Below are 22251 nucleotides of genomic sequence, written 5' to 3' on the forward strand. Positions count from 1 at the left end.
AGTGTCTCACTCCGCGGGAACCAATTAGGCAGTGCTCAGTGCCAGGACACCTTAGGGTAACAGTCGCGCTTTAAAAATGTTATTAACATAACATGTTTGGAAAAAGAATATGCATCTACTATGCACTGTTGTGTTTTTTGCTTGATAGAGATTCATGACAACTGTGTTGTTTAATGAAATTTGTTTGGATTTCACACTTGCTTAGTGACAGTCATTTATGAAGCACATAGCTAGTCAGGGGCAATGGATCAGTGTTTCGCACTTCCTTATGCCTTGTTTGTAATGTTCAGGGCAACTTTGGGCGAGGTATCCAAGAGGGGAAGCATACTGAATGAACAAGCATTTGCAGTGCTCAGCATTCACTGTAACCGCACAATAATAATGAAGAAAAAAGTCAGAATAAATATATGGCACCTAATTTAGCCTGTATTAAATATCAAAAAGACTTATAATGTGACCATCATTGGGCCCCATGAGTCCATTGGTGAGTATCGGAGCCACGGTAGAGCGCGGTCAGGTTTTACAGAGAGGGAGTAGCCTTGACAGAGGTTTGACTACAGGCGTCACATATTCACCGATGGACTCATGGGGCCCAATGATGGTTGCACTATAAGTCTTTTTGATATTTAATACAGGCCAAATTAGGTGCTGAATATTTATTTTAACTTTAATCTTCATTATTATTGTGTCAAGTGTGACACTTGGAGTGGGAACATAATGTTTCCTCCTAGGTCCTGACGAAATGCCTTGGGGAAAAGCATGAAACTAGTTGACCAAAAGGGAAACGATAGGTACTGAAGCCTAAGGTTTTCCCACATGTCCCCAGATTTTAACATACCTTTTTTGGAATAGGGAATACATTTGTTTTTGGACCCACAAATTTGGTATTTTTAAACCTTTTTCATTTTTGCTAAAAACCCACTCCCTTTAATTTTATCATATGTGGTTAGGTGTGTAGGGACCCCCCTATATTTAACAATTCAGTGCTCCCACGTATTTGTTGATAGTAGAACGCCCCTGTCCGTAGAGGACAGGGATGGACCCAATGATAAAGCATGCCACCAAAGGGCAACCCGGGTGGGTGAGGGTTTTATGAAAAGAAAAAACTTTTTCTTTTCTTTTTGTATCTCCTGCAAGGTATTGTAAAGAATTACCACTTCTTTTCCCTTTAGAGGGTGCCTCTGTTATGTTGTTAGCCTACTTTAGCTTCAATTAATCACGGTTAAAAACAGAATCCTTCATGACTTTATAAAGGATATTTCTGAGCACCCAAAAAACCATCAGGAGTCCAAAACCAATGGGTCTGGCATTGTCAGCCAACCTTTTGGCTTTCTCAATGCTTCTTTTATTTTGTCATGGTATTTGCAAAACGTTGTTGTTAGGGGCTCAATAAGGCCTTCCCAAATATGAAAACAAATAAGCTAAAAGCAAAGGTATTTTTGGCCTCTAAAAGCACACATTGCCATAGCAGTGCCCTGCACTGAAAATAACTATTTTGTATGAAGATGTGCTCCCTGTGAAAGAGCAGAATTCCATCACTCATAGGAAAGGGAGCCAGTGGCTGAACTAGCACTGCCAGGAGCCCAGAGCTGCAGCTGAGCTCGCACTGCGCGGCCCCCAGGCTAGCGTGCATAAGATTTAGAGTGGATCTGTAGGGCCGCTGCCAGAGAGTGGTGGTCTGGTGCAACCATGAGTGGAGTCAATGAGTCCAGGACTGCGGCGTTGCTAAGACCGGTGGACCATCAGGCGTAACGAAGCTCGCTGTCTTGAAGTAGGTGCCACGAGCAAACCAGGCTGGGCCGCCAGGTTCGGCTTTCCCCTGCTGCACTGCCTGAGGGCCCAGCCATCCTCACCGTGCAGTCAAATTGTCGGTGACTTCACCTTCATGACTCCATGCTTGGCGTTAACGCCTCCCTCCATATTATTAGAACTCCATGTTTCCAGTCCCGGACTTTCATTGAACACGCTAAGGCATCTAGGAGTTGTAGTCTTCAGAGTATATTTACTGTTAGCCTGAGATCTTACGCAGTGCAACTCTATTTTGCCCTTTTTTTTTTACCTCTGTCAACCTCTAATTGATGTCCATGGCTAAAGGCAAAAATACACAATGCCAACTACGCACCCTGTGCAGACTAAACTCCTTGTTCCAGCAAAAGACATTGAGACCACTGTAGAGTTGTTTGTTCCTTCCAGGCCTTTCTACACAAATGCCCTGCTCACAGCCACCCCTAAATCAAGGCTTTCAGCCCTAAAAGCCATCACGAATGCACTAGCCAGACATACTCCCAACACAGAAAAGTGGAATCTTATCTTTTCAGGTCTGAGATACCTGAGCTGGCTCCCAGCAGTGTCAAAGCACTGTAAAAAACAAACGAGATTTACAACCTTGTGTCTTAGCACAATATGTAATGAGGTCCTCACTGTTTACGCAGATATCTTCTGACTGTAGATTGTTATTACATGTTCATCCTATCACAATATGGCTTATAATGATTATTGTATGTCTGCCTTCCTCTTTGTAACGCATTCTACATCTGTGATTGGCATGGGTAAAAGGAAGCCCCAGGACTGGAAAGATTGTGCCCCAACAACATGAAGCGAGATGGCTGTCCTTGATCCACTGCACTGCACAGAGGTGCAAAACTCACCCTGGGCCGTGTAACTATATCATGCCAGATGGAAACACTTAATCTCAGCCACAACCCTGGTCATCCTGGAATTAGAATTATTGCTGCAGTTCTAGGGGCCTATTATAAATTCAGCGCTTTTTCCTTCATTGCCTTTTAAAAAGTGCTCCCGGCGTGCTGAAGGAAAATGCACTGTATTATGACGAACGCGCTGCCGCAAGGGCAGCCGCAAACTTGTGCTGCCCTGGGCAGAGGTCGTTCATGTGAAAAAAGAGCTGCTTTGAAGCAGCAGCTCAGTTTTTCACTGTGCAGGCGGCAACCCGCCTGCACCTTTAAGAGGGGAAAGAGATCCTCTTGCAGGCGGGTGCAGTGAGTGACTGCACCTGCCTGCAAGGAGGTGTCTGGGGGGTCCATGGGACCCTCTTTCCCCCCTCCAAAAGTCAGCAATCAAGGGGGCATGCTGAGGGTGCCTCACTATATAGGTTGGGCACCGTCAGTGCGCCCCTGATAGCTTTTTTGCCTCTGCGCCCGCGTCTGTAATACGGCGCTGGCGCAGAGGCAAAGGGATTCCCTCATTTGCATGGAGCACTGCCCCATGCAAATAAGGGGACGCCCTCAGATGATAGCCCTGGCGCTTTATATGTGCCAGCGCTATCAGTATTACAGAAGGGGAAGCACAAGTGTCTGCTGCCCCTGCTTTAATCCCAAAGTGCCCCGGCAAACACCTGTTGTGTCCCAGAAACACTTGTATAATATTGCCCCTAGTTGGCAAACATTTTGGCCTAAAGGTTTAGTTAAGGTGCCAGGAACATCCTGGCTCAGGATCCCCGCACCTCAAAGATCACTTCCCTTGTGACTTTGCACTCAGTCATTCGTGCTGAGGCCTCTAACATCCTTTTTGGTACAGTCGGGTCCCACAGTGCCCTCCCATTTCTGGTGCTTTGCAGCAGTTTTAAGATCTTCTTAGAGCTTCTCGTTGCTCAGATGAGGGTAATTTCTGATATTTATGTGTTTCCCTCATCTTTATTGCTTCATTTTGCTTGCGAGAAAGTGTCACTCATAGTCATTGAATGTCACTCATAATTACACTCAAATTATGACAATGTCACACATAAGCAATCTGAAATCTTGGCAGGTAGGGAAGTGGGTCACCCATTGCCCCGTGCTACCTGCTGTAATGGGCGGCAAACATTTTTGAATGACAATGCAGACTAATGGATGAAGAGGGCTGTTGAGAGCCCCAATTCGGAACTCCATTATGCATTACTATAATTTTCGAAATATCAAAAGGGCTTGGCTAATGTCAGATTGAAAAAACAATTGCTTTAAGCATTCACAGCACCAGGGGTCCTATCATGAAAAACGTGCACCTTTTGCCCGCACGCAGCCGCACTTTTCATCTTTTTTTATGCGTAATCCTTAATGGGCTCATCTGCACACTTCTATGATTAGTGTAGATGTACGTATTGCATTTTTCATCAGTTAGTGCACTTTTTATGAAGTGGCGCCTAGTTGAGAATATGTCTAAAAACATTTTGGCCATATTGTCAGTCGCGCACAACTTAATAAAACGTGCAACAACTGATAACAAATGTTATATGCACATCTCTGTCATCACAAACGAAGACAGTTGCATATTTGCACAAATGTATAAGCAGGCATGAAAAGGAGAGAAACGCAGCGTCATTTTTGCAAAAAAAGGTTCACACATCAGTGTTTGTATACGTGCACGATCGTGCGCCTAATTACGTAAAAGAAAGCACTTAGTGCAGCACGTGAACGAACTCTCCAAGCTGGCGCATGCGCTGGATAGAGGGCAGAAGTGAAACAGAGCAGCCGTTGTCTCTGTTTCACCGGAGGTAGAAACATTTTGGAGGGAGTTTAGGGAAATCCCACAGGCTATAAACTGGATGGCGAATGAAGACAAATCTATCTGTCTTGCCAAATAGACTAAGCTGTCTCTCTGATCTCACGTATGTGCAGATAGATAGACGTTTCTGACGCATGCAACCAATCCGTGTTGGCAAGTGGCTCAAAGTCATGTGTGACACGTTGAGCTGGAGGGGGCTTCCTATTATGGAACATGTGCAGCCACGTTTCACATTTTATGCATGGTGCTTCGAGTGCAGGTATGGAAAGTTCTGATTGCCAAACATCCAGAAGGCAAAACATGGAGATACACATTTTCAATTTACCAAGGTGATTTTTGCCACCTTATGTATGTATATAAGATACAAATGAAATGGTGGCAGGGGCTTTTCTTCAACATGGCAGCCACCCCCAAACATCTTATGGGAACATTTAAATCAAGGTCAAAGGGCTATACATTCTGCACACAAGAGTCGATTCTGCGTTATTTGACCAAATTTCACTTCTAAAGCATAAAATATTGCCATGTTGCATTGTGATTTAAAAATATTAAGCTCTGTAATCTCCTTATGTTGCAGCAAGCGGCAGGAAGACTGGGAGAGGTCCATCTTTGTGCGTTTAAAAGAAGGGAGCTACAGGCTGAAGGAGAGCGTCCTATTCCATCTGTACGTGAGCACGTCACCGTGCGGAGATGCGCGCCTTAACTCCCCCTACGAAATCACAGCTGATTGTAAGACACCCCAACTTTAAACAAAATGTGTGTGATTCCTTCAAAATGAACTGTGCATTATATTTTAGTAGAAAAGGGGCTACCTTGTACAGCTGTCTCCAAAAGGTCCTCCCCGTCTTCTTTCGTAATATCGTGTGAAAATTTACTAAATTTGTGTGGGATATATTTGAATTGTTTTGCAACAGTTTGCCAAAAAGAGCTAAGTATTATGTCTATCAAAAGTAAGAGTATGTTGGTGGTCCACAATTAACTTATTTGATTATGATAGGTGGAAACTAGATTTGTAGAGCATGGCACAGATTCTTTTATGAGGAGAAATGTGCTACTGCACTACCTGAGTCTGCAACAAAACGTGAAGGAACACACCAAATAATACAGAGAATGAAGTGAATGGCAGTCAACTGGTCAATACAGAACTGCACCACTAACACCCAGTGTATTTTATTCATCCGTAAGCTGTTTTTTTTCTTCTTCAAAACACTTGAAAGGCTATCTGTTAAATTATATTTTGATCTAGAGATTTGGTAAAATGAAGAGAGTGGTGTCACAAGCGCAAGTAAGTGGCAAAGTAATTAATCCTTAGGTGCCCACAACAGCATGTACATTTGCAACCCTCTCCTAGCACCAGTTGCCACCCTGCACCACCAGTGCAGACAACGGATTGTAACAATGAACAATACATGACACTGTGGGGTCTACCAAGCTAGTGGGATAGGACTCAAAATTCCCTCACTCTCTGAACAATCATGTCCTTCAGCCAATACCACTTCAATACTGTAATCAGATTTCAGAGTCCTAGAACCATCACTCAAGCCCTTGTCAGAGCTGTCACTTTTCGATTCACCACATTCCATACCCGCCGACACACTCATGTCACTAATGACAGGACTCTTCTGTAACTTATCTATTCAACTTAAGCAGTCAGCCCTTGTTTCACAACTATAACAAAGCCACCTTTTCTGTGTGGTCCCCAGATTTTCTGGACCCTCATTTTAAGTCTGGGTTAACAGTGCAGCTGTCGCTAGACCTTATGTGATCACAAAATTAGCTTTCAGGAGAGGGGCTGTAGCTCTGCCCAGTTGTTAGTTCACCTGAATAAAGCTTTTGATTTGTTAAAAGCTGTGTGCTTCCACAAAAATAGTTCTTACCCTTCAAACAGCTGAGATGTTTTATTTATCCAGCTGCTTGAGCCAGCCTATTTATCAAGCACAGCTATTGTTTGAACTTTTGGTCACTCACACCATCATCATAGAAGAAACTTACCCATTAGGGTCAGACAAATGCCACTGCAATGCTATTAAAGAACTTCTCCTAGATAATTAGATAAGTATGGTGTTTGTTCTATTCTGGCTGCCATGTGTGAAGCCTATTCTGAACACAACACAGCTTTGATGGCTCTAGTGGCAAGCCAATAACCAAGGCTATCAGCTAGATCTGTTTATTGTGGAAAGTTACGATAAAGTGAGGGAGCCTGTGTTTTTTTATTGTGAAAAGGATATGTTAATGTCAACGGACACTTAAGGGTGGATTTTTAAACAGTGTTAAAATCGGCAGTGAGTTATTTTGTTATATGGAATCTCACTGTTTACTATAGTAGGCAAGGCTTTTAGTGCTGGGTACTCCCTCTGACAAGCCGCAAGGATAGAAGATGGGCACTGTGATAATCCTTATTGGTCCCTAGCATTTTGCAATGAAACCTGTAATGTTTGCATTTCTAATTTTGCGACTGTCTACCTGATGATTGCCTTGTTGGAAAGTGTAACCTCAATAGACTGGGCCTGAGGTGGTTCTGTTGACATACCAATGATAAAGGGCACAAGCCTGATTGGTCCACTTGTACAAGTTATGTCCAAAGCCATAGGTCTAATCTCTTTATTACAAAATGTTGTGGCTAGGTCAGTAGGCTTGACATATTTATTGCTGAAAGCATTTGTTAAAGCCAAGAGGCTTTTAACAGTGGATTGCTATCACACAGTGCTACAGGCTGTAGACCGGAATTTGTTACATTACATTTTACAGATTGCCATCGTAGGCAGGGGCTTTGATGTTCATCATCCCCTGTGAAAACCATAGTATGGAAGGGTTTTGGCATTCATCATCCCCTGTGACAAACCCTGGGAGCAGATGATTTCTAGGGTGATAATCCTTCTTAAGCTCTTTTGAGAGCGGTTGTATATGGCTTTCCAACTGTAATTTTGTACATATTTGACTTTTATAACTGTATGCAGGATGGTTGCTGGCATTTATATGTACTTCAGTAGGCCTGTGTCGATTATGACCTCAAGCCAGTTGAAAAGTCTATAGGCCTTAGGGGTTCATTGAGAAAAATTAAGTCAGAATGCATAGGTTTGATCTCTTTATTATGAAAAGTTAAAAAAAGTCAATAGGCCTAAATTACTAATTGTGGAAAGCATGTATTAAAGGCAAAATACCTTTAGTGGTGGATTTTTGTTACACTGTGGTCAAAGCCTGTAGGCAGGTATTTTGTTAAATATAATCTCATAGATTATCATAGTAGGCAAGGGTTTTGGTGTTGGTGACCTACTCAAATAAACACTGGAGACAGAAAATTTAGAATGTGATAATCCTTTTTATGCCTTCTTTGTAGAAATGTTATATAATTTTGACAACTGTAATTTTGTAAATATTTGTAATTTTAGTATTGTGTACCAGATCGTTACCTTGTGGGAAAGCCTATACTGAAAAAAGTAGGTCTGAGTTGGTTATGGTGACACGCAGACGATAAAGACTTTAGGGCTGTTTGGTTCACTTGAAAAACTCATGTAGGAGGCCATAGTTTTTATCTGTTTTTATAACGATTACAACAGTGGAAATAGGCCTGATTTATTTATTTATTAGGAAGCACATATTTTAAAACCAATAAGTATTTAAGGGTGTCTTGGTATTATACCGCATTAAGCCTGCAGACATGCTTTTTATTACATGAAATTTCACTGATTACCTTTGTAGACAAGGACTTTGGTGTTGATTATCCCCTCTCTACAAACACTAGGGGTGTAACAATTCTTGCTAGAATCTTTTTGAAAGTTCTAACATGCAAGTCAGGATACTGTAATGAAAACATTAAAAATGTGGGTGACTTGAGATGTGTTGTGCATCCAGCTTATGGTCAAAAGTTCTTTAAATTAGCAGTGGCTTATGTTGACTGCACATCCAATTGAATATAAGGCAGTGCTAAAGAGAACACAAAATGAGTCAAAGTCAAATTTATTCAAATGTTCGTTCTTGTAAAACCATTACATTATATAATATCATTAGATTACTTAAAGCATCCTATATATAAAAAAAGAACATTTATAAAAAAGAATAGAATCTTCATTCATTATTCTAAACTTCGTACCATCAAAGACCTGTCCAAAAAGTGCTGCACCATAACATCATCCTCATCTTAAAAACCATCATCATAGAACTGTATATTAAATTATTTGGTTTCCTTCTACAATTCTTCCTGATTCCTTTAGATACACATTTATGAATTTAACCCCCCTGAAGACCAGCGGAATCGAAGACCCACCCAACCAGGTGGTTACAGCTTCCCTGCATGTTCATATGTTCATATGAATTAATATTTCTTTCAAAAGTATCTTTCTTTCTTTTAATAACTTTGGACATGCACAGAGAATATGTGATAGGGATTCATGTTTGTAGTTGCACAAACTGCAGTCTTGATTTTGGTAATGGTGTTTCCAGGAGGGGATCAAATCCTTTATTTCTCACATTCCAAAGCGTAAATTCATAAATTGGATCTTTAAAATGTTTGAGAAATGTGCTGATAAATAAACCTGCAGTTTCCTGATGCCATATGAATTAATCACCGTCCAGGCATGTCGTCTTTTTAATAAGCTGTTTTCATTTGTTATGTTAGACAGGATTTTTGTGACCGATTTAATGCTTTGTTAAAGGCCTGTTTCCTCATGCCTGAGTTCCAAATTTCTTGATCACAAAGATCCTCAATAACTTGTGCTAAGTAACAGCCTCAGGAACCTTGTGTTTTCTTCTCTCTCTGAGCTTCTATTTCTTTCCAGCAAAAATTCTCAATAGAATCAATTGTGACTGCTCTAAGCCTTCCACATGATTTAATCAAAGCACATTTGCTCCGATGTATTTGATTGGTCAAACCAAACTCTAAACGGACTTGAGCCGGTGATGCTGCTTGCTGTATGAGGAAGACATTTTTATAAACCTTCGTTTGGATACTGTTTAGGATTGCGATTTCACGACCCCTCATAATTTCACTACCATATGTGACAGAAGGCATTAACTGTGCACAAAATGAAATAATGACGAACCATAAGTGAATTGTTACTACGTAAGGCCATACTCCAGATACCTACGGGGTACGAATCAGAGGGTAGACGGATGCTGCACTCAAAGTAAGTATAACAGGGCCAAGAGCACACCTTAGTAACTCATTAAAAGTCCACATTGAGCATATGTTTAGTCTGTATTTCAAGTCCTCAATAGACCCTTGTTTTCAAATAAGTTCACTGCCTTTAGGTGATGTAACTGTATTTACAGTGCAGATGGTTTGTAGACAGAACCATTAATATAATACTGTAACCAGATGTTATCAAAGACTCCTTAAAATACAGTGTGCAGTTCTGTGACCTGATGTATATACTGTCAAACACCATGCCCGGCAAACCTAGGGTAGGCTATAGAAGCAGCACCACCTTGGGAGACAAACTATGCCATGGCTTCTTCCAACCACTCTCTAATCCAAAGCAAATTCTCTGTCTCAAAACTAGACCCGAGGGTTTTTACAAATGGAACAACTGCAATGTATGTCAGTATGTGTTGAACACATTTCAGGTTTTTCAATAAAACAGTAGCAAAAAGTACAAAATGCAAAACCTAATCGATTGTCTAATGTCCCCAGCACTGCAGAACAGGGAGTTGGGTGCAGGGCTGGTCTCATACCTTATTTCCAATCTCACCGTGGTTGGCCATCGCCACACTGTGCACAGCCTTCTGCCATGTGCAGAGTGCGGTTGGCCATATGGCCTTGCCAGAGACCAGGCACTGAACCTAACACATCTCGGCTGGTCAGCACCTCTGTGCACATGGCCTTTGGCCATGAGTAGCAGGTAATTGACCAAAGGGCCTGGTTTCTGGCACTAACACCGCCATAGCAGTCCAATCTCCAGCTGTGGTGTTGGCTGTAAAGCCTTGACTCCAGCCAGGCCCTACATCCAACCTTGTTGTGGCCATCCAATCACACCACAGGTGCCCCTCCCTGCTGCTCATTGCCTCCAGCCATGTGCAGGAAGTGTTGGCCATAGGGCATGGCCTCCCACCACGAGTGTCCTACCTGTATTTATTTTTCCTTGTTTAAAATCTGTTTGCGGGAGGGGACCACACTACTCCAACAGTACTCATGACACAAGCATCCACCCATAGTACCACAGTGCTGTGCAAGCTTCCCAAAGGAAGCTTGCATGGTGTTGCAGTACTATAGGGTGGAAGCTTGTACAGCAGAGGTAGCAGCGTGGCTTCTCACTGGAGGTCCACGCTGGGTTCGTGGGAGTACCAAGGTATGTGGCCCAATTTTTCATTTATTTTATCCTTCTGGATCTCTCCCACAAGTATCAGGGGGTCCCTCTCCCCTTATGCCCTTTCTAAAAAGTATTCAGGACATGGGGACCAAGTACCTGAGTCTTATAATGGAAGCTGCAACATTTTTTTCAAAGTTGCGGCCAGCTAATCAGATCGCTTATTCCCCTTGTATCGGGGCTGATCCCACAGTACCAAAATGGCAGATGGGAGAAAAACCTCCTTCAGTCAATCATAAGGCCCTATTTTGTAATTTTCGGTACAGCCGTACTCCTGCTGGACCAACTGTCCAGAATACACAACTTTTTAACCCCTTCATGTACCCCTTAAGCATCTCTTTAAAAGCAAATTTCTCAGTAACAGCTGAACAGATTCACATCAAATCACAAAAACACGCTTTCTGAATAAAGTTCAAAATTTCTACCACATCTGGTTTATTTCCATTCAGCAGTTCTTTTCTTTAAGTTTCCTATGGGAAATAACATGGTATATCAGCGTTTGGAACCCCCCATTTATCTGGGTCAGTCATTTCAAACATTGGATCTCTTACTCTATGAGTGGAGCCACTGAATTAGGCAGCAGGGAGAACCAAATTATGTGCATGGTTAACTAAATTATGCATATTGGCTTAATATTTTGTCTTTTTTTATACGGGTTAACATTATCTGGGTGATGGTTTTACCTCATTAGTATAGCTTGACACCCAAGTACAGCAAAAATAACAGAAAGGTAACCAGTCAATCTTTGCGAAGGGCTGCCACTGCACAGCAACACATTGATTAAAAGCTCCTAAGGTCTGACTGCATCTTATATAGAACTCGACTCCATCTTGACTAATGGAGATTGCAATTTTTTCCTCTCAAACAATGGGAGTCACCATCTTTCCCCATTTATTCAGAATCATTGTCATGTATGTTTTTAGACACATATGTTGCCTGCCCTTATCTTTCTAAGAACTCTGAAAGTGCCAAGCCATTCAGTTGATGGCCCAGATACAACCATCAATACAACAGTTGTCTGGGTCATATGTTAACTTTCTCAATGTCAAGAATACATACAGACATAACCAAAGTAGTGTAGACTGAATTGACATTATTTTACCTTATATGTTCATAAGGTAACATCTAGGGTGCATACTTTGATGCACAGAACCTATGTCAGACATTCTTAAACATATATCAGAAATTCCAATTTCTGATAAAAATGTAGTATATAAGGACAACCACTTGTCTAGAGAGGTCCTTCACCCAGAGTATCCCTTGAGCTGCCAGTGACTGTCTCACCTACTGCCGACACACTTCGCAGATGCTACATCTTGCCTGAAGCTGATAAAGCTGAGTCCTGGTGGAAGACTGACTGACTGCTACTACAGCGTGTGTTTGCCCTTCGTGGCTTTGATTTTTCACTGTCAAAGAAATCCTTTATGCAGTGCGTCTCTTCTCCCTAAGAAACTCTAGGCTGCAAGTTCTCTGCCTTCAATGCTGTCGTATTATAGCGCATGAGAAGTAGACATTAGGAGGTCAGGTTCTAGATGTCATTTTAATGACAATTTTACAGTGCTAGAAATGTTCCTTTTATTCTCGTTATTCATAAAATGCCTTTTTGCTATTTTTATACCATTCTGTGTAGTTAGTATAGATATACTGGGAAACAAAATGTTTCTATAGTAATAAATACTTTTAACTTATAAGTGTTCATTCTTCTTAGTACAGTGTGTGTGATACAGTGAACAATGAGATTATGTTTGTTACTATTTCCACGATGCGCCAAATCCCTTTATGGGATTGTTAGAAACCCAAAACCAATGCTTTTATGTCAATTACACATTGAATAGTGTTTTGCAGGGCTACAATAATCTGTCTTTCACATTCATCGCTAGTGCATTGAACCGAGTTCACCCACATCACCAGTGGGTAGGAAATCCCACCTTATAGAGTAACACCAAAGTCGTAATATACGCATCAACATGTCACTGCATTTTTAGTAACTTTGATCTGTAAGAGCTGGAAACAAGCACAGCAGCAGAGGATGAATTATGTGGCAATGCACTAAATACATAATTATGTGGAAAATGCTGCAGCCACTAAATCACATAATTCTAGTTGCCCTGCCTATGAGTGATGATATTTTTCTGATCACATGCATATCCCCCGATATGAGTGTGCTTCAGTGCGTGGACTGGTGGGCCAGGCATGCAGTCATCCATTTTTTCCTCTCATTTGTTCCTTTGGCATCTTTTTATTTTCTTCATTTTTAGATTATACTATAGTTCCCAGAGAGTGCTAGCAGAATGTTTGCTTGCCATCCATTTAATCTGCAGTGCACTGAATCTTGTGATGCCACAGCCTGTCGATCAGGCCACCTTCATGGAATGGTATTGTTCAGAGTTCAAAACCATAAAACATCATGTACTATACCATTGTAAGGCAACCACTTGCTGCTATATTTAATTCCAGTTGCTCTTCCAAGCATGTGCCTGCCATGTTCACCTGGCAGCACGTTTTCTTTTTCTACCTTTATTCTTTAAGTTATCTTGCATATATTGTTAAGTTTGAGTGTGAGTTTATTCTGTTTTTTTGAGTGAATGAATGGATGAATGGACAGGAGTACTAACATGAGTGACAAAGTGCATGTATGATGACAAATTTAATTCCTAAACCCAGGATTGACTGAGGAGGCACTTTAATTTAAAAGTCAGACCTATTTGTATTTCCAATGCTTGTTGCTAGTATTAGAACTTTGTGTGCTGCGACACTTCCAACCAGTGCCACAATGTGTGTACCTGCCACTAAAATGGTACTATAAAATGTGTTTCACCTAATTGATGTATTTTACTTTCCAGTAAGGCCACTGTATATACATGCAGAAATTGCAACAGTGGCACACAGGTTAAATGTCATATGTGGACTTTTAGGTGTATTTGCACCACCCATATATATGACAAAAATCTGTATCGGGCTCTAGCTGGGCTACAATTTAGAAACACTGACTGTGACCCATGGCAGGGAAAGGTGACTTTAGCATGTAGGAAGACAATTTTTTATATATTAGGTACATTACTTATAAAGTGTGCCTGTTTGTCCTCTGGGCTCGATGGCTAATATGTAAAAATGTGACATAATATGTATTGGGAATAGTATGCCCTTACAGTGATTGAGGGTCCTACAGCTGTTTCACTATGTAGAAAAGGCTACATTGGCCAAGAATAGTACAAGATTGGATACAAATCCTCATATTTTATTTGCGCCTGAGAATGCTTGAAACATTATTAAAAGTTATTTTTTTGCTTAGTTTAAATTCAGTAGTAAAAGTAGATTTTCAATAGCTTTAGCTGAAAAGTGGTGCTAAGAAAGTGTACTTTGTACTGTCCATGAGAAGGCTGGTTTTGATCTAGTGTGCATATCAGCCCTATTCCAAACGCTAAATACACATTTGTAGCTGGAAGTTAACAACCTTGCTCCCCAAGGACAATGGCTTGGCACTGTGCCCTGGAAGACAGGATTGTTATCAACAATTTACCACTTTAACAGAAATTAGCCATCTGGAAAGTAGCCAGAAATAGTTGGAAGGACAAAGGATTGCCTGGGCACTTTTTCGTGTGACTTGGTGATGCCAAATGGGGCTGGAGGGGACATTAATTCCCACGGCCATCCTAAACTATCTGGCTTAAGCCCAACAGGAGGGCAAACCGGGTTGGACTCTGAAAGAGGAGAGGGTGCCTCATCTAAGACGTGGGATGGCTATGGGAGAGCTAGAGTTCCTTCAGATTGAACAAGGGTAACCATCATGAATGTAGGTTGCTTGGACGTTTTGCAAGTAAACCATAGGGGAACTGTTGAAAGGGGAGCCTGGCATAATATGAGAGAGGAGCTGGGATTGGGTGCAGGAAGTTCTCAATAACACCTAGTGCACAGGATAAGACTGGCGCCTCACCACCACCTCCTCAAAACACCCCCAGACCTAGGAAAAAATATCTCTATCTGAAAACTGGAAGAAAGAACCCCAAGAGCTCTTGACTCCTGCTGGCACCCAGGGATTGGAACTGCTTACCAAGGATCATTCGGTTTGTCTCTCTCTGCTCCAGTGACAAAAAAATCAGACTGACTCCTTACTCCAAGAGAGCCAAACGGACCACCGAGGCCAAGAGAGACTGGCTGGGGAGAAACCTGGTGCCTAAATGTCTGCACAGAGGACCTGACAGCTGCAAAACTTTCCTTGAAGTTGGGGAAAAGTGAAACTGAGTAATTTCTCCTCCTCCACAGGACTTGGACAAGGTGACGGGGGTTGCCCTGGCAGCCTCCGTTGGAAAGAAAAACAGTTTTTTACATCTCAGAGATTTTTGGGCATATTGAAATTGAGTTCAGCGTGACCTCATCAGAAGGGCTTAATGGATCCCTCCCCAGGTTCAGTTTTCAGTCTTGCATGACTGAAAGATTTATAGAACCAAAAAAATGACTACATCCAGAAGTTGAACGTTGGACAAGAGCGAGGCAGCAAATCTATCCCAGCAGCGCATCTACATCAGTGGCTATGAGATCCAATTCTGACCCTCTCGGAGCATTTAGTGCCAAAGCCACCGCTCTTCAGCTGGAGTTCGATAATGATGTATTGGACTTCAAGGGGCCCTTGCCGGCTTCAGCCTTGGACCATGCCCCTGTGGAAGACTTTGAGAATCAAAAAGAAAACTAAGTACCTAGGTGAAAATGTGGTCCAGTGGTACATGTTTGGCTTACTCAAACTTCGCTCTCTCACAGGCAGCCTTAAATCAAGCCTAGTTCCAGCTCAACCACAAACATATTTTTCATAGGCATTTTACTTTTTTCAAGACACTTTTGGATTACAATTAAAAATATATATTATCTCAATTTGCCTAATTACATTTTGTTTGTTTTGGTGTCTTTTTACTTAATTTTTTGTAAATAGGGTTTCTGAATTTTGCTGTTGGGATTTATTGACTTTAAAATGATTGGTAATATTTGAGCTTAACACAGATAATTGCATGCTTCATGTACCACAACTAAGGGGGGATAGACAACGACTCTCTAATAACTGTGTTTTAGTCTAACCAGGGAATGATTATCAAGTTTGTCAGGGTACTCCCTTCTTAAATTAATAACCCACTTTCTGGAATCCACCTACCATCATCGATTCTCATCATTCCTTTACCAACAACTCCAATAATCTTGGGAAGACCAAACCTCAGTAGGGCCTCTTCAACGTATCAGCCAACATGGCCTTTACAGAAGTACACATATGGACCACCAGAGACTTGGCCCCATTTCCTGGCATTGTGCTACCCGCTGTAAGACAAACGATGAGCACAGAACATGACCTCTACTTCCTAGTATCACTTGACATCAATGCATTATGATGCTCACACCAGAGTCAAATCTGTGATGGACTCAAATTCCAAACCATCTTTCATCACCTTAACAAGAACTAAAAGAGTCACCATGTTACTGAGTCTGGGGTCATTCTTTACAACCACAACATTGCCTCTACACTATACAGCAACAACACTACATGATTTGTATGTGCAATGAGGTCGTTACCTCTGGATCATATAAGAGGTGGCGTAAAGGGAAAAGAAGACATCATGAACGAAGTAAACTGCACCACTTTTCACTAACAAGACTAGGAAGATAAAATTAGCAGCTGAGAAGTTTCCAAAAGAACTCAATAATCGTCCCAGTCTCCCACAACGCATAAACTAACATTGGTTTACACTTTCCAAATGGGAATGGCTTTTGTTTTGGATGCACTTCCTGATGTCTAGATTTAATTGCCTGTTTTGTTTCATTTTCCTCATTAAAGTTTTCCTTTATAAGTTACCTGGTTAAACAAACTTGATTCATTATTTATGAATTATATTGTTGTTTTGGTGTTTGTAGAAGAATTTACCTTTCACTGTGGTCTCCCCAGCTCCCTGACTTTCATTGGGCTAGTGTTAACAGCCTGTTTTTGTCTCAGAACACTGGGCAAAGCTAGGCATCTCCCTGTGAATGTTCTCCAAATCTTATCGCTCGTAATAATGATTATTTCAAATTGCCATTCTCAACTCTTAAGAGAGGGCGCAGTATTATATTACAGAAAATAATAAGCGACATCAAGGTCAGATGCGGGTTACAGTGTCCCCTTAGACCACCCACTAATCTGACCGGGCTGCAGTACTGCCATTGGAGGCTGGGGCACCTGAAGTCAAAAACTGCAGTCAAAACTAAATAAATCATTTTTAACACTTGGAAAATAAGTTTTACATTACATAAGCTACCCATTAGTAGTGCCTTGAAGTTCACAACGCCTGCTTAAATAAAAAATAAATATAATTCATACTTTGCTTTGGGAAGGCCTAGAGAAAACCATCAGCTTGTAGCTGTAACATTTAGCAAACATCTCATTCATTTGTGAGTATGGGTTTTGGCAAATGCACAAAAATGGTTTATGAAGAGGTTATTCTTTTCTGCTTGAATGTGTGCAGTCGGTAGGGTAATTCTGGAAGTGCCAAGGATTTACAAATGAGGTCTAAGATACATACAGCACTTATCTATGTCTCTGAAGCATTGTCAGCTTATGGTGCGAAGATCAAGGAAACAAGACCCATTGGTTTCCTAAAGGAGTGAAAGAAACTTTCACAACAAACAGTTACACAAAAGATTTGATCTGCACACAATGAAAAGTAAAAAAGCAATTCCACCAGGTTGTCGTAATTTATATATTCCTTTATTCTTTGAGTTATAATTTCTTTCTTCATAGTAGCCAACGTGTTTCGACCTAATTAAGAACTTCTTCAGGGCTCATCAGTTGTCTGTTGGGTAGTTTGCAGTTTCGTCTTGCTTTCATCCCCTCTACCTCGTATTATTCTTTCTGTATATTTGTCAAAAAATCCGTAACTACGTAAATGTTTTTATAAATACGGTCCTTCAATAGGCTAAAGTCATGGACGGCGTTATATACGGACAGAGGGACAGCTTGCCTGGGACGGATTTTACGATTCTTGAGTCAACCATGACTTGAGCGTATTGAAGGACCGTATTTATAAAAACTTTTACGTAGTTACGGATTCTGAGGAGGACCTCGGCACTTATTATTTTCACAAATTAAGCACACGTGCTACCAGACCAGTCACGGAGGATGAAGGAAGAAACATCCTTGGCATGTCCCAGCATTGACTGCCATCCATTATATACATGTGTTACTGTAATCCAGTTTTTTAACACAAGCATTGGCAAAGCCAATAGGTCTCGCTTACACAAGAGCTATTGGCTTTGTCAGTGTTTTATTTAGCCATGTTGTATAGCATAGCTGAAAGTAAAGAAAAACAGCCCTATGAAGTAGCCTGCACTGGCTGCCTCATAACCCTTATTTACTTTACTTTCATCTATGCTGCACAGCTGCCTTGCTGTTGTACAAAACGCCTAAAACACATTGACAAAGGCAGTAGCTTTGGCATAGGCAAGAACTATTGGCTTTGCCAATGCTTCTTCTTTGCGTTACATTTATGTAATTCTTCAGGCCCTGCCGGACTGCTGCCTTGGTTGCATTGACTTGTACTGTACCACGTGGTTCCAGGTGCCCGCCGCTGCCGCCACAGTTTCCCTCATTTTGTACTGATGCAACTTCCAAGAGTGCATTTCCGACTTCATTTTCCTTATTCATGTTTTTTTTCCGCAGTATTTTTGGGCAGAGGGGCACGACAGCAGGCTTTCAATAAGCATTTGAAATTGCCAAGGGAAGGCTTGCGTAGGCTTTGCTTGATTTCCTCTGAGAAAGTAATTTGCAAATCTCTTCCTTGTTTCCCAGGTGATCTCTGACAGTAGCTTTGATATGAACAAAACTCCTTCTTTCAGCTCCATTACTTAAGAGCAACGCGCCTCACGGCTCAACGACGGGAGCCACTCGTGCATTCGAATGGAGGCATCAACTGGTGCATCAGAGGAGATGCATTTACCTGCAGCACCCCCTCTTCCTAATGCACGCATCTCAGATGAGACCTTTAGTAGCCCAAAGTTCGTCATAAGCACTGATGACATGGATTGTTCTCTGTGCAAATAATAATGTGGTGGGGGGCGATACTAACACTGACATTCCAGCGGCTGCTGGCGTCAGGGAATTGTGGGGGCAGCACGGGGGGACTGTAACAAAACAAACAACAAATAGTCTTTTGGTCGCCACTCTTCTGCTTCTCTGGGCACAGACTGAAGCTCCTAGATTCTCCTACAGCCAATCCAAATGCTGCTCTCATACCCATGAGAGCAGTGTCGGGATTGGGCGGAGCAGGCTTGTTTTGTGCTCCATCTGGAGTTGGAAGCTTGTGCCTGATGGTCTCTCCACCCAGCAACTCAGCTGAGATGGAGTGATGTCAGTACGCATGGTGATTTGGCTGTCCTAAAATGGCCAGCCAAACCATCATGTGCACTGACAGCAGTGCCCACCACTCCTCCTCCTCCTGCTACATGCTGTGGCCTCGCCCCCAAGACTCGGCTGCAGGATGTCAATGTGAAAATGGGCAGCCCCTTCCGACGAGTGTTCGCAGATCTCACGACAAAGCTAAGTATATTTTCCCATTAGCTTATCTGCAGGTGGGAGGGAGAGGGGGGGTGACGCTCCAAGCCATAGCAGAGAAGCCACCGCTGTGACACTCATTATGTGTGGTCTTGGAAGTACGTCAGCATTTACCCACTGCCATAGTTACTGGTAGAGTGGGCACCATAAATACACCTGACAATCTTTATGAAAAAAATCATCTGGTCTTTGAGAAGGTGAGCGGCCATAAAGGGGGCAGGTCCTGATGAATGGGGTTGGGCTAGTCACTGCCGAAGAAGCTATATAGTGGGAGGCCTGTAGAGGAGGAGTGGTTTTTTTTACAAGACACTGTCCTAGCACCCACTCCTACCCACTATCCAGAACCCAAACAAAACACTTGGAAGCCACATCCCACGTCCTTGTGAAAGTAGACTGATTTACAGTGTTCCAACAGCTCCCATATTTCCGATGGGTCTGACTCCATCAATATTAAGCAGCCACACATAATAAGGGCCAGGGTGTTTACTGCAGCAGCCCCGGAGCACCAAACTCTGGTGTTCGAGCCCTACTACTTTAAAATGTATTAAATGTATTACAGGTGGTTCTGTCCTGTTCGTGGCACGTACTGCCTCCACCAGTACTGCCCCACTGCGCATTTTGTGATGTGTGTGTCAAACGGTCAGATGTTTCAGATTTGTAATTCTTCATTTTTAGAATCCTCACTGGGTAGCACTAGGTTAACACAAGGCACACCACTCAACATATAAGAACATTTCTAAAAGTTTAACCTCATAATGAAGTAGATTATTTTGCCATCTTGAGGAGATTTATTACCATACACGAGAATCTTCCCTGGCAGTCCTCTTGAAGGATGCTAATCTAAAAGAGGGTTAGGTGATGTGAGGTCTACAATAGTGTGTAGTAAATGAATGGTGACCATAGTGGAGTTTTTCTCTGGGGTTTCCATCATAACGTACAACAAAATGTATAAGTCTCTATGGCCCTTTCTGTCAGATTGACCTGAGGTACATTGAGGACCAGGAGGTAACTTTGGCCACGAGCAGGGCATTTCCACGGCTAAAACAAACCTGCTCTCGCCATAAAACAAATAAACAAAATAGCCTAGTTGAATAAGAACAACCTGCATAAAAGTTGAACTGTATCAAACAATTATAACACCCTAAAATAAAGAGAGGGGAGAAGGGAATTCCTGATTTCAAGCTTCCAGCTTTCTCTTGGGGCATTGAGACTCCCGGCTGCACAGTTAGGGCTTGGTGACTCACAAAAGTGACGGTGTGGTGTGATGAGCTGTTGTCTGTGGTGTGGAGTGGACTTCCAGAGAGCTGAAGTGAAACAGAAGGGCAAGGGCTCCCATTGGAAGTATATTTTTCAGGTCAGGTATGTGAGTTACAATGTTATATACCATTTAAGAAACTGAAAAGAGAAAAGTCTTGCTTGATCTGCCTCAGGACAATGTCTAGCTTATTATCTAGCATGGGCTGCAGTCGGTCTGACTTACTTCTCTAATAACACATTGTAGGTTCAAACACTAAAACCAGGCGACAGATACAATTAGAAAATTCAATTTGTTTCGGTAATTTGAATACTCCCGGATGCGGGAACCAACAGTTTCCAACCAAAGTCAAAGGACCCATTCACATAGAATTTGCTGTGATATAGTCATGGGGCACGCCTGGCTTACTGCTGAATTCAAGGACATAGCTGCAAACACTCCTGGCTTACTCCTGGAATTCAGGAGTAAATTGAGAATATTACTATTACAACAGTAACACCTCACAGCAAATTCGTTGTAAATTGGGTCCAAATTGTTTAAATTACACGTATATTGAGTTCTTGTTACAGAATTTAGTAATATTCGCTTTTAGTGGGTAAATAAACCTACGGTGTATGCAATGGTCCTGTTTTCATATCCAAGAGGTGATACGATAGTAGATTTGAGAAACATAATTGAAATTTTTCATATACTTCCAAAAGTATCTATATGCCTGTTTATAATATCATTTACATAGTCTACGAGACGCTTTCTGAATGGTTTGCATTGTCTCTATGCTAAAGCAGCTCATGGAAACACCTTTTTTCTACAGTAAACAGCAATAAGAAGGTAGTGAGGAGATTCCGGGGTCACCTCCGCACAAAGATAGAGTCGGGAGAAGGAACCATCCCTGTCCGGTCTCACCCTACGGTACAAACGTGGGACGGTGTGTTATTGGGAGAGCAGCTTGTTACAATGTCCTGCACAGACAAAATCTCCAGGTACTGCTTCTTTTTAAATACCTTCCTTTCAGAGAACTACGGTAATCTGTCTTCATAATGCCATGGTAATGCTTACTGCTTCCGTGCCTTGACAGTATTCAGCGACATGTTATATTTTGTCAGAACAGTGCAGTCACGTGTCAATAATCCTCCCTGTCTAGAATATAATAGTTTGTCATGTATATGTGGCAACAATTTCGTCTGGTACTCTTTGCCGTAAAACAGGTGGTAAGAAGAGTTTATGTGTTGCCCAATCCTTATCAGTATGCAAGGCATGTTGGATAAATGTGTAAATTAATAGATAGCAATTAAAACTGAAAAATCTCTTCAATAATATTGCTGATACGAGCGGTATTACCTCGTTGTAGTCTGTAGTCATTTGCCGTCATAAACTTACGTGATTATGTGCAAACCTAGATTTATCACTTTGGGGCTGATTACGATGACTGTGAGACCGACAGCCTGTCGGTGGCAGTCTCACCGCCATCAGTGACTTTCTCACCTCCCGCCATACTGTAATGGAGGGCAGAAGGATCACACGTATCGAACGGACGCGGTGTTGGAGCTTGTAGTCTCTACAATGGTGGCGGTACCTACCAGGCGCCACTGTAGGGATTACGATGTCCCGTTACGCCTGCCTGTTCATGGTGGTTA

General features: G+C 42.0%; 1 protein-coding gene across 1 annotated transcript in view; it reads left to right on the forward strand.

Annotated features, from left to right (window-relative positions):
- ADARB2 (adenosine deaminase RNA specific B2 (inactive)) overlaps positions 1 to 22251 on the forward strand; it is a 515069-nt gene that overhangs the window by 317298 nt on the left and 175520 nt on the right. The window contains exons 6-7 of the mRNA XM_085630113.1: positions 5075 to 5226; positions 21429 to 21597. Coding sequence (XP_085486239.1) covers positions 5075 to 5226; positions 21429 to 21597 — 321 coding nt within the window. The remainder of the gene's footprint in view (positions 1 to 5074; positions 5227 to 21428; positions 21598 to 22251) is intronic.

Source organism: Triturus cristatus, chromosome 10, assembly GCF_964204655.1.
Source record: "Triturus cristatus chromosome 10, aTriCri1.1, whole genome shotgun sequence".
Lineage (NCBI taxonomy): Eukaryota > Metazoa > Chordata > Amphibia > Caudata > Salamandridae > Triturus > Triturus cristatus.